Here is a 16536-nt window from a genome sequence, read left to right as displayed (position 1 = left end):
AGGATTGAGGCAGGAAATATGTTCCAGATGTTGGGAGAGTCCAGTACCAGAGGGCATGGATTGAGAATAAGAGGTCAGTTATTTAAAACAGAGTTGAGGAAGAGCTTCTTCTCCCAGAGGGTTGTGGAGGTGTGGAATGCACTGCCTCGGAAGATGGTGGAGGCCAATTCTCTGGATGCTTTCAAGAAGGAGCTAGATAGATATCTGATGGATAGGGGAATCAAGGGATATGGGGACAAGGCAGGGACTGGGTATTGATAGTGAATGATCAGCCATGATCTCAGAATGACGGTGCAGACTCGAGGGGCCGAATGGTCTACTTCTGCACCTATTGTCTATTGTCTAATGCTGTATCTTGACCTACCAAATTGAACCACTTCACACTTATCTGGGTTGAACTCCATCTGCCACTTCTCAGCCCAGTTCTGTATCCTATCAATGTCCCACTGTAACCTCTGACAGCCCTCCACACTATCCTCAACACCCCCAACCTTTGTGTCATCAGCAAACTTACTAACCCATCCCTCCAATTCCTCATCCAGGTCATTTATAAAAATCACAAAGAGTAGGGATCCCAGAACAGATCCTTGAGGCACACCACTGGTCACCAACCTCCATGTAGAATATGATCTGTCTTCAACCGTTCATTGCCTTCTGTGGGCAAGCCAGTTCTGGATCCACAAAGCAATGGCCCCTTGGATCCCATGCCTCCTTATTTTCTCAATAAACCTTGCATGGGGTACCTTATCAAATGCCTTACTGAAATCCACATACACTACATCTACTGCTCTTCCTTCATCATTGTGTTTAGTCGCATCCTCAAAAAATTCAATCAGGCTTGTAAGGCACAACCTGCCCTTGACAAAGCCATGCTGACTATTCCTAGTCATATTATACCTCTCCAAATGTTCATAAATCCTGCCTCTCAGGATCTTCTCCACCAACTTGCCAACAACTGAAGTAAGACTCACTGGTCTATAGTTTCCTGGGCTATCCGTACTCCCTTTTTTGAATAAGGGAACAACATCTGCAACCCTCCAATCCTCCAGAACCTCTCCCGTCCTCATCGATGATGCAAAGATCATCGCCAGAGGCTCAGCAATCTCTTCTCTCGCTTCATACAGTAGCCCATCCAGTCTCAATGACTTATCCAACTCGATGCTTTCCAAAAGCTCCAGCACATCCTCTTCCTTAATATCTACATGCTCAACCTTTTCAGTCTGCTGCAAGTCATCCCTATAATCGCCAAGATCCTTTTCCATAGTGAATACTGAAGCAAAGTATTCATTAAGTACCTCTGCCATCTCCTCCAGTTCCATACACACTTCTCCATTGTCACACTTGATTCATCCTATTCTCTCATCTTTTATCCTCTTGCTCTTCACATACTTGTAGAATACCTTGGGGTTTTCATTAATCCGGTCCACCAAGGCCTTCTCATGGCCCCTTCTGACTCTCCTAATTTCACTCTTAAGCTCCTTCCTGCTAGCCTTATAATCTTCTCGATCTCGATCATTACCTAGTTTTTTGAACCTTTGGTAAGCTCTTCTTTTCTTCTTGGATAGATTTACAACAGCCTTTGTACACCACCGTTCCTGTACCCTACCATCCTTTCCCTGTCTCATTGGAACATATCTATGCAGAACCTCACGCAAATATCCCCTGAACATTTGCCACATTTCTTCCATACGTTTCCCTGAGAACATCTGTTCCCAATTTATGCTTCTGTTCCTACCTGATAGCCTCATATTTCCCCTTAATCCAATTAAACTTTTCCCTAACTTGTTTGTTCCTATTCTTCTCCAATGCTTTTCTTGGAGAAGAGGCCCAAAACTGCTCACAATACTCCATGTGTGGCCTATCAGTGCCTTTAAAAAGTACATCTTTGCTGTTATATTCCAGTCCTCCCAAAATGAACGCTAACATTGCATTTGCCCTGCTTACCACTGATTCAACCCGCAATTTAACGTTTAGGGAACGCTGCACGAGGACTCCCAAGTGCAGGAATTGAACTTCTGTCACCAATTGGCAACATAAGTTACTCTGTATTTTTGAACATTTGCTTACTATGTTGAATATTTTGCTCCCTGACCTCACAGGAACGTTGTCTTGTTCAGCTGTATCAATGTATGACTTGAATGATAGTTAAACTTAACTTGATTTGAGTTGAATTCCTCTGCACCAGTTACAGTAACCGAGAGAGAATGTGAGCTTGGCTATGCTGCTGATCAGTGTGGCGACCCTGGCAGACCAACTGCCCCAGTGCGGAGTCATCCCACTGACCTGATAGATCTTGGCATCACGCATCAGCTTCTCTACTGGATAATCGCTGTTGAAACCGTTGCCACCAAAGACCTGGACGGCATCACTGGCCACCTGATTGGCAATATCGCCAGCGAAGGCCTTGGCGATGGAGGCATAGTAGGTGTTCTTTCTGCCCTGGTCGACCTCCCAGGCAGCCCGCTGGTAAGCAAGGCGAGCTAGTTCCACTTTCATCGCCATCTCCGCCAACAGGAAGGAAACAGCTTGATGCTGAGGGGGACAGAGCGGGGCAGGGGGGGGAGAAGAGGGAGACAGAGGTGAAAAACAAGGTGGTACAGTAACAGTGTCTGACCAGGGTTCAATGCCTGTCTGTAAGGAGTCTGTGCATTCTCCGTGTTTGTATGTTTCCTCTCACAGTCCAGACGTACGTGATCGGATGAGTGAGGAGGGGTATGCTGTGATGCTGTGTTGGCACCAAAAGCACGGTGACATTGCGGGCTGCCCCCAGCTCATCCTCTGACTGTTGACGCAAATAACACATTTCCCTGTAGGTTTTGATGTAATGTGTCTGATAAAGCTAATCTTTATCTTTTAGCAGAGTACAGCTTTAACCCAATCACACACATAGTCGAGTATCACAGCACATAAACAGGCCCTTCGGCCCATCAACTCCATGCTGATCATCAACCACATACATTCTCCCCACATTCCTCTCAACTCCCCCTAGATTCTACCCCACACTACTCTCTGGGGACAAACTACATTGACCAAGTAACCCAACAACCCCCACGTCTTTGGGATATGTAAGGAAGCTGCAGTATCCTGGGTGCAGAGGGGGAACCCACATGGTCACAGTGAGAATGTGCAAGTTCTCTTGTTGTGGAATATCCCTCCTTTCAATGTTTGAGCCCCAGTTGAAAATCTCCCTTTCACATTTCCAAGTCTGAGAATGCTGAATTCTGCACTCTGCCCCAGTCACTGTTTTTTCCTTGCCTTGCTCGGGTCATCAACATTCCCCTGCGCAGCCCCAGTTTCCGATTCCCCCCCCCCACACCTCGTCACATGTTACATTAGACTATTGGTTACTTTCTTTTACCTGCTTGTATTTTTTGTAACTACTTGCTCACATGCAACTGTTTAGAAACAAGAGAAAATCTGCAGATGCTGGAAATCCAAGCAACACACACACACAATGCTGGAGAAACTCACCAGGCCAGGCAGCGTCGATAGAAAACAGTACAGACTATGTTTCGGGCTGAGACCGTTTGGCAGGAGTCCTCCAGCATTTTGTGTGCAACTGTTTAGTATGTTATGTAGTGGTCACAATATGTAAATACAGTTCAATGTGTCCCCTACTGGTCACAGTATGTAAATGCAGTTGTTCAATGTGTCCCCTACTGGTCACAGTATGTAAATACAGTTCAATGTGTCCCCTAGTGGTCACAGTATGTAAATGCAGTTGTTCAGTGTGTCGCCTAGTGGTCAGTGTGTAAATGCAGTTGTCCAGTGTGTTCCCTAGTGGTCACAGTGTGTAAATGCAGTTGTTCAGTGTGTCTTCTAGTGGTTACAGTGTGTAAATGCAGTTGTTCAGTGTGTCTTCTAGTGGTTACAGTGTGTAAATGCAGTTGTTCAGTGTGTCTTCTAGTGGTTACAGTGTGTATACAGGTGTCCTCTGTTTCCGAATGTTCACTTTACGCAACTTCGCTTTTACTAAAGACTTACATTAGTACCTGTTTTTGCTAACCAAAAAATTCCCACTTTAAACTTGTGTTTACCCCGAGAAAGACTACCGTGACCATGAAGCCTTGTGCAGGCAGTTGTGTGCACATGCGTGTACGTGCCAACTTTTTCCTACAAATCAGTTTTGGCTCAATCTTCCCGATTCTGGTAACTGAAACTACACTATACATACATTATTTCTACTTTATATAGCTGTGTATTTATCATATCATTCCTGCTTTTATTATATGTTAGTGTTAGTTTAGGTTTTATGTGTCATTTGGTATGACTTGGTAGGTTATTTTTTTTGGGTCTGGGAACGCTCAAATATAAATTACTGGTAATAGTAATTGCTTCTTCGCTTTACGCCATTTCCGCTTACAAACAGTTTCATAGGAACACTCGACCTTTGGATGGCGGAGGGAACCTGTTATGGTATGCAGTTAAAACACAAAGTGCTGGCAGAACTCAGCAGGCCAGACAGCATCTATGGGAGGAGGTAGTTACGACGATTCGGGCCGAAACCCTTCATCAGGAGTGAAGTAACATGGGATGGTCAAGGGGGGATAAAGGGGGAAATACAGTTGTTCAGTGTGTCCCCTAGTGGTCACAGTGTGTAAATACAGTTGCTCAGTGTGTCCCCTAATGGTCACAGTATGTATATGCAGTTGTTCAGTGTGTCCCCTACTGGTCACAGTGTGTAAATGCAGTTGTCCAGTGTGTCCCCTAGTGGTCACAGTGTGTAAATGCATTTGTTCAGTGTGTCCCCTAGTGGTCACAGTGTGTAAATGCATTTGTTCAGTGTGTCCCCTAGTGGTCACAGTGTGTAAATGCAGTTGTCCAGTGTGTCCCCTAGTGGTCACAGTATGTAAATGCAGTTGTTCAGTGTATCCCCTAGTGGTCACAGTATGTATATGCAGTTGTTCAGTGTCCCCTAGTGGTCATAGTATGTAAATGCACACAAAATGCTGGTGGAACACAGCAGGCCAGGCAGCATCTATAGGGAGAAGCGCTGTTGATGTTTCGGGCCGAGACCCTTCGTCAGCATTTTATGTGTGCTGTTGTTTGAATCTCCAGCATCTGCAGATTTCCTCGTGTATGTAAATACAGCTGTCCCCTGGTGGTCAGAGTGTGTATTCACAGGTTTTGAGTGTCCCCACCTAGCGGACACCTCTTTGTAACATTCTGGAAAGCTCTAGAAAATTCTCTGGTGCTGCATTTGAACAGAGGCTATCTGGTGCTCAAAACAATGTTGGAGAGGCAGTAATGGGAGACAAAGAAATGGCAGACGAAATAAATAAGTACTGTGTGTCAGTCTTCACTGTGGAAGACACTAACAGTATGCCAGAAAATCAAGAGTAGCAGGGGGCAGAAGTGAGTGCAGCTGCTATTACAAAAGAGAAGGTGCTTGGGAAGTAGAAAGGTCTGGAGATGGAAATGTCATCTGGACCGGTTGGAACACAGCCCAAGGTTCTGAAAGATGTAGCTGAGGAGACTGTGGAGGCAACAGTAATGATCTTCTTCCAGAAGAATGGAAAATTGCAAACGTCACAGGTAGTGACAGTTATGTAACAGGGTGGAAGTGCAACTCTAAAGCCAACAACATTATTCATGCACTGACCTCGACCAGCAACTTTCCAAACGTTCTTCTTTCCAATGCATACTTGGTCGCTTCATCCACGGCTCTCTGGCCTAAACCCACAGCTCCCGCAGCAACCTGCAATCCGAACAGAATACATTCAGACCAATCTACCGTCAGGGACGGAATCCGAATAGAACACATTCAAACGAATCTACCGTCAGGGACGGAATCCGAATAGAACACATTCAAACGTATCTACCGTCAGGGACGGAATCCGAATAGAACACATTCAGACGAATCTACCGTCAGGGACGGAATCCGAACAGAACACGTTCAAACGAATCTACCGTCAGGACAGAATCCGAATAGAACACGTTCAGACGAATCTACCGTCAGGGACGGAATCCGAACAGAACACATTCAGACGAATCTACAGTCAGGGACAGAATCCGAACAGAACACATTCAGACGAATCTACCGTCAGGAACAGAATCCGAACAGAACATGTTCAAACGAATCTACCGTCAGGGACAGAATCCGAATAGAACACGTTCAGACGAATCTACCGTTAGGGACAGAATCCGAATAGGACACATTCAAACGAATCTACCGTCAGGGACGGAATCCGAATACATTCAAACGGATCTACCGTCCGGGACGGAATCCGAATACATTCAAACGGATCTACCATCAGGAACGGAATCCGAATAGAACACATTCAAACGAATCTACCGTCAGGGACGGAATCCGAATAGAACACATTCAAACGTATCTACTGTCAGGGACGGAATCCGAATACATTCAAACGGATCTACCGTCAGGGACGGAATCCGAATAGAACACATTCAAACGAATCTACCGTCAGGGACGGAATCCGAATACATTCAAACGAATCTACCGTCAGGGACGGAATCCGAATAGAACACATTCAAACGAATCTACCGTCAGGGACGGAATCCGAATAGAACACATTCAGACGAATCTACCGTCAGGGACAGAATCCGAATAGAACACATTCAAACGAATCTACCGTCAGGGACGGAATCCGAATAGAACACATTCAGACGAATCTACCGTCAGGGACGGAATCCGAATAGAACACATTCAAACGAATCTACCGTCAGGGACGGAATCCGAATAGAACACGTTCAGACGAATCTACCGTCAGGGACGGAATCCGAATAGAACACATTCAAACGAATCTACCGTCAGGGACGGAATCCGAATACATTCAAACGGATCTACCGTCCGGGACGGAATCCGAATACATTCAAACGGATCTACCATCAGGAACGGAATCCGAATAGAACACATTCAAACGAATCTACCGTCAGGGACGGAATCCGAATAGAACACATTCAAACGAATCTACCGTCAGGGACGGAATCCGAATACATTCAAACGGATCTACCGTCAGGGACGGAATCCGAATAGAACACATTCAAACGAATCTACCGTCAGGGACGGAATCCGAATAGAACACATTCAAACGTATCTACTGTCAGGGACGGAATCTGATTGGAACACGTTCAAACGTATCTACCGTCAGGGACGGAATCTGATTGGAACACGTTCAAACGTATCTACCATCAGGGACGGAATCTGATTGGAACACGTTCAAACGTATCTACCATCAGGGACGGAATCTGATTGGAACACGTTCAAACGTATCTACCGTCAGGGACGGAATCTGATTGGAACACGTTCAAATGAATCATCAGGACTGCCTGCCACCTAGGCCATTCTCTTCATCCTCTATCTTTTTGGAGAAGATACATGAGTTCAAGAGCCCAGATAACCAAACTCAAGAATAGCTTCCACCACTCCACTGTTAGGCTCTTGAACCACTCACCTCCCTCACATCTCCTTCCCAGTGGGGGGCTGCTACACTATCTGACTTTTAACCTCATCTCCTTCTCTCACTCATTGGCAGGTTAGTATTTCTGTTTACCCTGCGGTCTCTGCACTCTTCGGATGTTGTCCATCACTGTGAAACACCCTGGTTTCCTTAGCTGCACAAGTCCGGTGAAAACACTCTCAAGTTCCACCAAACCCAAGAGATTGAGACGGCTGTCCCACTCCAAACCCCGGTTTGTGGATGCTGTGTCATTTGCTACCCTATTACAAATTAATACCCTGAAATAACAGTCAAATGTGCACAAGTTGGTGCACGTGCTGGGCCCTCAGTCAGCATGAACGCCCTCACCACCTTCCAAACGTCACTTGCAATCCGTCTCGAACAAACGGGTCTCCTACCGGATCGTACACTACAACCGGTTCTCCCCAGTGTCTTCTCTCTTCACCCCCCACTGAACAAAAGCCCAAGACCAACCTTACTGTGCCTCGCCAAGAAAACCTCCCCCTAATTGGATGGCTCACATTCCACATCAGCCCTTATCTTCAACAATAACCCAAACAAGCTGACAGCAGAACAGAGTGCTCTTGCAGAACTGCCAAAATGAAATCCCTACAGTAGAACAGTAAAAATATGAACCAGGGCATTACAACTGTATTTACCATTACCAAGCACACTGTTTCCTCTGTGATTCCCACACAAGCAAGGAACTTCACTGTGCCCAAGGGAGATGTGATCATTAACCCTTCTTGAACAACACACAGTCGTGTCTGGCTGTGCCTGAGTGGGGGTGGGGGTGGGGGGGTTGGCATTGCATGAGATAGTGCCAAGGGAGTGCCCTGTCCGACTTATGGCATGAAATTTGTTGTTTTGAGGCAGCAGAACAGGCAATACATAATGAAAAACTATAAATTACTATATATACATATACACACACACACACGCAGTACGTACGTAAACATTATATTTATTCTGTATTGTTATTGTTTTAAAATATAAAAAAACACTAAAACACATTGTAAATATATGTACAGATATATACACATTTCTTATTATAATTTATAGTTCTATAAATATAAATCTAAATAAGTTGTGCAAAAAGAGAGCAAAGGAAGAAAAGTAAGGTTCATTGTCCACTCAGAAATCTGGTGGTGGAGGGGAAGAAGCTGTTCTGGAAATGTTGAGTGTAGATCTTCAGGCTCCTGTATCTCCTCCTTGATGGGAGCAATGAGAAGAGGGCATGTCCTCTTCTCATTGATGAATGCCGGATATCGGAATTGGGATACAGATCTAATCATTACATAGTGCATTAAGGTAGAACGAGGTAAAACAACAGAAAGCAGAATAAAGTGTTACAGAGAAAGTGCAGGGCAGATAGACAGGTCATAACCAGGTACTGTAGATTGTGAGGTCAAGAATTCATTTTATGGTACAAGGGGACCGTTCAAGGGTCTGATCAAGATCTGTCTTTAAGCCTGATGGAACGTTCTTTCAAGCTTCTGTGTCTTCTGTCCGATGGGAGAGGGGAAAACTAAGCTGTTGAGCATTTCCAGTGAAATGATATTTTCACGTTACCAATATAAAACATAGAAAATAGAACATTTCTGCACATTACAGGCCTTCCCGTCCACCATATGGGGGCATTTTAGCTTACTCCAAGATCAATCTAACCCTTCCCTCCCATTTACTCTATCATCCATGCGCCTATCTAAGAGTGGCTTAAATGTCCTCTACCAGCAGCCCTGGCAGTGCATTCCACATACCACGTTGTAAAACTCCTACCTCTGACATCTCCCCTATACTTTCCTCCAACCACCTTGAAATTATGTCTCCCTATATTAGCATTTCCATCGCGAGTAAAAGTCTCTGACTATCCACTCAATTAATGACTCTTAGCTTGTATATCTCATTCAAATCACCTCTCATCCTATATAAACCATATAACAATTACAACATGGAAACAGGCCATCTCGGCCCTTCAAGTCCACGCCGAACGCTTACTCTCACCCAGTTCCACCGACCCGCACTCAGCCCATAACCCTCCATTCCTTTCCTGTCCATATACCTATCCAATTTATTTAATGACAATATCGAACCTGCCTCTACCACTTCTACTGGAAGCTCGTTCCACATAGCTACCACTCTGAGTAAAGAAGTTCCCCCTCGTGTTACCCCTAAACTCTCAACTCATGTCCTCTTGTTTGAATCTCCCCTACTCTCAATGGAAGGTGTTGAACTTCCCTACTCTCAATCCTCCTTTGCTCAAAGAGAAAAGACCAAGCTCACTCAACCTACCATCATGAGACGTGCTCTCTAATCCAGGCAACAAGTGTGGCTACACATGTGGGCTGCCCCCAGACTGTGCTGCTTGTTAACACAAAGATGCAATTCACAACATGCTTTGACATATAGGTAACAGATGAAACTCATCTTTATACCTGCAGTGTTGGACTGGAAATGAAAGCCCGGAACCAAGTCACTCACCGGTGGTCTGGTTTTATCAAAAGCCCCCATGGCAATTTTAAAGCCAGCTCCTTCTCCAATGAGAACGTTCTCCAAGGGCACACGGACATCTTCAAACACAATACCCCTGGTATCTGAGCATCGTTGACCCATATTCATCTCCTAGGGCAGGAATACGAGAAGTTATGATGCAGCAAAAATTCATGCCACCGTGCTCCTTAATCATGTCACTGACTGGTCTGATTCAGTCAGTGCCACTCTAGTTCAAGTTCATTTGTCATCCAACCATACACATGAATACAGCCAAACAAAACAGTGATCCTGCGGGGCTAAGGTACAAAACACAGTACCAACAGTTACACACAACACATGATTATGAAAGCAGAAAAACACAGTTACAAACAAAAATCAGAAAAGTAAAACTTACAGCCCAAGTCCCCGAGTGCCATGGCCTGTAGCCTGATGGTGCACAGATATTCTCCTGGAGCCGCACTGCAGCAAGAGCAAGCCTACAACAGTTCCTCATTTCACACTAGCACAGCTACCGATGAACACAATTCCCCATGTCTCCCACCGAGCGAACACTGGAGAGCAGCAACGACTGGAGGGCGGCTCTAGTCTTAGACTCTCCCACCATTGGGCAGGAAAGATTTACAAGGGACATCAGAGGCAACATCTTCTACACAGAGAGTACATGGGTAGGAAAGGTTCAGAGGGATATGCGCCATGGCCAGCTTAGATAGGCATTTCCATTGGCTAATGATCATAGTCACCCTACCCATCCATGCCAATCAGGAAAGGATGTAGGTTCTGCTATTCAAACATATTAAATATCTTATAGGGAATAGGTGGAGGAAGAACATCTCTTCTGTTGTGAGACACGAGAGTGACACCAGAGATGTCAGGCTGAACTTGGTGTGTAACATTTCTTCAGCCACGGTTTGTTTTGGTCTCCATCCTGTACACCACTGGACATTGAACATTACAGCATAATGCAGGCTCTTTTCCCCCATGATGTTGTGCCAATCTTTTCACCACTAAGATCAATCTAATCCTTCTTTCCTGCATAGCCCTCCATTTTTCTATCATCCATGTGCCTGAGAATCTCTCAAGATGCCCTGCAGAATCTCCCGTAATTATTTCGTAAATCTTCCTAATGTATCCGTCTCTGCCACCAACTCTTGCTGAGAGTAAAAAAAAATCTAGATCTGACATCCCCCTTGTACTTTCCTCCAATTACCTTGAAATTATACCTCCTTGTTTTAGCCATTTCCACCCTGGGATAAAAATTTCTGACCAAACGCTTGATCTATGCTTATCTTGTAGACCTCTGTCAAGTAACCTCTCATCCACTTTTGCTCCAAAAAGCAAAGTTCTAGCTCGCTCAATCTATTCTCATAAGACATGCTTTCTAATCTTGGCAGCATCCTGGTAAATCTCCTCTGCCCCCTCTCTAAAGCTTCCACATCCTTCTTATGGCAACCAGAACTGAACACAATATTCCAAGTGTGGTCTAACCAGGGTTTTATAGAGTTGCAACATTACCTCTCAGCTCTTGAAGTCAATCCTTTGACTAATAAAGGGCAATACGCCGCCCTATCAAGTTCAAGGATCTCATGAAACAGCTTTACTAAACACTAGTCTGGCCACAAATCAAAGAATGTGGCCTGTTCTTGGAGCACACCACAGGGAAGAAGTGGAGGATTTGGAGAGGGTTCCAGTAATGAGGAACCCTCTAATCTGGAGATTGAGAGACCAGGGCTCTTCTCCGTGGAACAGAAGACACGAGGGGATCTGATGGATGGATGACAAAGGTCCTGGACAGAGGAGATGGAAACTGTTCTCATCAGCAGAGGGGCCCAGAAGCGAGGGCATAGGATGCCAGTGAGAATACAAGGGGCACAGTCAAAGGTGGTTACAGGGAGCCAAAGCCATCGCTGTTGAAGTGATTAAAATGGGGGCAGTCAGAAGGTTGGTACTGGAGAGAGCCAATGGTTAAAAAAATAACCTAAGCATTTCTCCATACCATGGAACATAGGAACAGAGTGAGGCCATTCCATCATGGCTGATTTATTACCCCACTCAACCCTATTCTCCTGCCTTCTCCGCATAAACTTTAACACCCTGACTAATCAAGAACCTATCAAACTCCACTTTAAATATATCCAATGACTTGGCCTGAACAGGTCTGTGGCAATGAACTTTACAGATCCACCACCCCCTGACTATAGAAATGCTTCCTCATCTCTGTTCTAAAGTGACTACCTTCTATTGTGTTTGGGCCCTCTGGTCCTAGACTCCCCCCACTATTGAAAATATCCTCTCCACATCATCAAAGCCTTTCAACATTCTATAAGTTTCAATGAGATCCACCCCCCACCCAATTCATCTGAACTGGAGCGAATGCAGGCCCAGAGCCACACGAACAAATACCTTCCTTCCAACTTGGATCCCCGGGGAATCGGCATCCACGATGAATCCAGTGAAGGCCTTGCCCGCAGGTGCTTTGGGATCAGGATTTGTTCGAGCCAGGAGGAAATACCTTGGAAGCAAATGCTAAAATTACTGTTCCTGCTGTCCACAGTCAACTCAACATTTTTCTTCAGTTCTCAGAACAGTACAGCACAGGAACAATGTAGTGCTGAAGCAATTAAATCAAATGGCCAACTAAACCAATCCAGTAAAGGAGAGAAACAGGCCTTTTGTTTCAGAGATGCAGCATTGCAACAGACCGTTCTGGCCCAACCAGCCATACAACTAACCTGCACTGCACGCTTTTGAAACTGAAGAAAACCCACGTGCTCACTCCTTCCAGAAAGCAGTGCGAGTAACCCAGGTCACTGAGACTGTAAAGCATAACATTAACCACTACATTGCCCACTCACCTTCAATTCATGCCCTCTGGTGATACAGTTCTACCTGAGAGTGGTGGCATCTGCAGGCTGCCCCCAGCACATCCTTGGACTGTGTTAGTCATTGACTCAAAATTGATGCACTTCACTGAACGTTTCAATGTACGTATAACAAAGCCAATGAATCACCGAACAAACTAACGGTAACTCTAATCCAAATCAATCCAAGTAAGTCCAACCCTTTCTTTGGTCAGATGTCTTTTTCTTGCTAATCCTTTGAGGAAGTCTTGCCTCTTGGTGTCTCCTGAGCATGTCAGCTTCTTTCTATGTCCTGCTGGGGTGCCACTGCATCATCACGGTCAGCCCAACCCCACTACAGCTCGGGGGAAGTTCAATCTGAACGTCCTCTGTAAGGAGTCCGTGTCTCCTCCCTGCTGGCATGTGTTTTCTCTGATGCTCTGGTTTCCTCCAACTGCTCATTATAAACATTAAACCGGGGGTGGTTGGGGTTTGCTGGGCAGCGAGGTTGCAAGGGCCAGAAGGGCCTATTGCATGCTGTATCTCAAAATAAATAAAAATAATTATCTCACTGGTTACACTGCCCAATTAATGCAAAATTACAGCATTAAACTGAATGAGTAATGTGACAAATAAAGCTCATCTTTAATCACTGAATTTAAATCCCAAACTATGCTAAATTGAAGTTTTATAAGGCATTAGTTAGACTGCACTTGGGACTAATGAGAGCAGTCTTGGGCCCATCATCTAAGAAAAGAGGTACTGGCATTGGAGAGGGTCCAGAGGAGATTTATGAGAACAATTCTGGGTATGAAAGGATTAACATGCGTATGGTGGACGGGGGGGAATTGGTGGTCTCATTGAAACATATTGAATGTTGAAAGGCTGAGATGAGTGGATGAGGAGAGGATGTTTCCTTTAGTGGGGAAAGTATCAGACCAGGGGCACAAACTCAGAATAGAGGGTCTACACCCTTCATTAGGTCTCAGCCTGAAACGTCAACTGTTTATTCATTCCATAGATGCTGAGTTCCTCCAGCATTTTGTTTGTGTTGCTCTGGATCTCCAGCATCTGCAGAATCCCTTGTGTTTATGAGATTACTGTGGTTATTTCTGCAGCAAAGAACATCCTTCACTTAGTTATATTCACGCATCAGAGTGGAACTGAACTACTGAGCCTACTGAAAGGAGAGAGCTCTGCCGTTCGAGATCACAGTTCACATCCCAGTCTCCTCCTTGTACACCAAGGACCTAAAATCCAGTGGGGCAGTAAATTCTGACAATTCATACATCAGTTTTCACTATCGAAGCCAGGTGAATGAGAGTTTTCTGAAGGGAGATGGATAAACGAGTTATAAATCCTGGGGAAAGGAGGAAACAGACATGATATTCCACCGCCCACCCCCCCCCCCCCCCCCCGAGTTGAAATGTCTAATGCCAGAGGGCATGCATTTAAGGTGATTCAAAGGAGATGTGAGGGGCAAGGTTTTTTTTTAAAATACAATGGTGGGTGCCCGGAATGTGCTGCCGGGGGTGGTGGTAGAAGCAGGTACATTAGGAACTTGTAAGATACTTTTAGATAGGCACATGAATGTGAAGTGAATGGAATGACACAGATTTTGAGAAGGCCGAGGGGAGTAGTTTAGTTAGCCATTTAATTACTAGTTTAAATTGGTTTAGTACAATATTGTGGGCCGAAGGGTCTTTCCTACGCTCTACTGTTCTCTGTTCCAAGACCACCACCATCCAGGCCATGCTCTCTTCTCACTGCTCCCAGTGTTCAGGAGGTACAGAAGCCTTAGGACCCAGACCAGGGAGAGTTCTTACTTTTATCCTTCGGGCCCCTGAACCATTGTGGATAACTTCACTCACGTCATCACTGAACTAATTCCACAACCTACAGGCTCCCTTTCAAAGACTCTGCATTTCATGTTCCCAGTATTAATTATTTTTACCATTTATACAATTTGTTTTCTACTGCACAGTAGTTGTCTGTCAGTCTTTATATATACACTTTTTCATAAATTCAGTTGTATTTATTTTCCTGTATATCCTGAAAAACAAAAAATCTCAGGGTAGTATATGGTAACATATACTCACTTAGGTAATAAATGTATTTTGACTTTAAATGAGAGTTTTGCCAGAGGGAATATGGCTCAAACAGCCTCCTGTACAGTTCAAGGATTATTAATTTTAATTAATTAGAACCATTTAGTATAGACAAAATGGGCCAAATGGCCTGTTTCTGTGCTATTGTTCTCTATGGCTCCAACCATTCTATATCTCGTTGTCATCCTGATTTTTTTGGTATTAGCGATGGACGTTGCTGTGGTTTGGCTGCCCTAGTCGGATGGAGACCTACCAGTTTGCCTTGCCTCCATTGGTGATCCACATCTTCTGCCCATTGATAACGTACTCATTGCCCTTCTTCTCGGCTCGGGTCTTAATCCCAGCCACATCGGAGCCTGCCCCAGGCTCCGTGACACAGTAGGCCTGCGCAGACAGAAGTGCTTGGTTAGTGGAGGGTGCACAAGGTCCTTCCTCGCAGAAAAGGATGCTGCAAACGAAAACGATGAGCTGAACTCACACACATCAGTGGAGCTTCCGTCATCCGGCCGAGGTATTTCTTCTGCTGCTGCTCGTTCCCAGCCAGGATGACTGGCATTTGCTGAAAAATGAAGAGGCTTCAGGCTGTTTCAGAATTATATTTGTTATCACTGATATACACAAGTTCTGAAATTTGCTGTTTTGTAGCAGCAGTTCAGTGCTATACAGAAAGAATACGGTATTACAATGAAAATTTAAACTTGTGGCCACTTTATAAGGTGCACCTGTACACCTGCTTGTTAATTTAAATATCTCATCAGCCAACCATGTGGCAGCAACTCAATGCATAAAAGCATGCAGACATGGCCAAGAGGTTCAGTTGTTGTTCAGACCAAACATCAGAATGGGGGAGGAAATGTGATCTAAGCGACTTTGACCATGGAATGAATGGTGGCGCCAGATGGGGTTGTTTGAGTATCTCAGAGAATGCTGATCTCTTAGGATCAAGGTAAAAACATCTTATTGCTGAGAGAGGTCAGAGGAGAATGGCCAGACTGGTTCAAACTGACAGGAAGATGACAATAACTCAAATAACTACACATTACAACAGTGGTGTGCAGAAAAGCATCTCTAAACTCACAACACATCCATCTTTGAAGTGGATGGGCTACTGCAGCAGAAGACCATAAACATACACACAGTGGCCACTTTATTACGTACAGAAGGTATCTAATAAATTGGCCACTGAGTGCACATCATGAAAGTTGCTGTTTTGTGATAGCATTACAGTAAAGGGCAAAATTACAATAAGAATTACAATAATTATAATAAGTATTATGAACAAAGCAGATGAGCTTAGAGTGTGGATCAGTACTTGGAGCTAGGACAGGGGTGGGCAAACTTTTTGACTTGTGGGCCACAAAGGGTTCTAAAATTTGACAGGGGGGCCGGACCAGGAGCAGATGGACGGAGTGTTTTGGTAATACACCTCATAAGAGAAAATAAAATATCATGGGATATGTAGAAAACATGTGCTTTAATTTCAATTGAAAATGAACAAATGCATTACAACAAAATATCTGTCTTTGAAGTCCCATGGTATTTAGCTATTTATTGAAATGACCTTTAAAACACTGAAAATTAAATGAATAAAATACAGCTTTTTTTAATAGTAACAGTTATTATTTTAAAGCACTGAAAATTCTGCTATCCTTCAAGATATTATCATCATCACTCTCC

The 16536-nt window shown here is 44.5% G+C and overlaps 1 protein-coding gene across 2 annotated transcripts in view; it reads right to left on the bottom strand.

The window, feature by feature from the left end:
• acadm (acyl-CoA dehydrogenase medium chain) overlaps positions 1 to 16536 on the bottom strand; it is a 72323-nt gene that overhangs the window by 17241 nt on the left and 38546 nt on the right. For both annotated transcript variants that reach the window (XM_059983699.1, XM_059983698.1), the window contains 6 exons: positions 15338 to 15418; positions 15113 to 15243; positions 12315 to 12423; positions 9903 to 10043; positions 5603 to 5698; positions 2284 to 2532 (listed from right to left, as the gene is read on the bottom strand). In XM_059983699.1, the coding sequence (XP_059839682.1) occupies positions 2284 to 2532; positions 5603 to 5698; positions 9903 to 10043; positions 12315 to 12423; positions 15113 to 15243; positions 15338 to 15418 (807 nt within the window). The remainder of the gene's footprint in view (positions 1 to 2283; positions 2533 to 5602; positions 5699 to 9902; positions 10044 to 12314; positions 12424 to 15112; positions 15244 to 15337; positions 15419 to 16536) is intronic.

Source organism: Hypanus sabinus, chromosome 11 (assembly GCF_030144855.1).
Source record: "Hypanus sabinus isolate sHypSab1 chromosome 11, sHypSab1.hap1, whole genome shotgun sequence".
Taxonomy (NCBI): domain Eukaryota; kingdom Metazoa; phylum Chordata; class Chondrichthyes; order Myliobatiformes; family Dasyatidae; genus Hypanus; species Hypanus sabinus.
The sequence above is the reverse complement of the archived record's forward strand: the minus strand, read 5'-3'. Positions and strand labels throughout refer to the sequence as shown.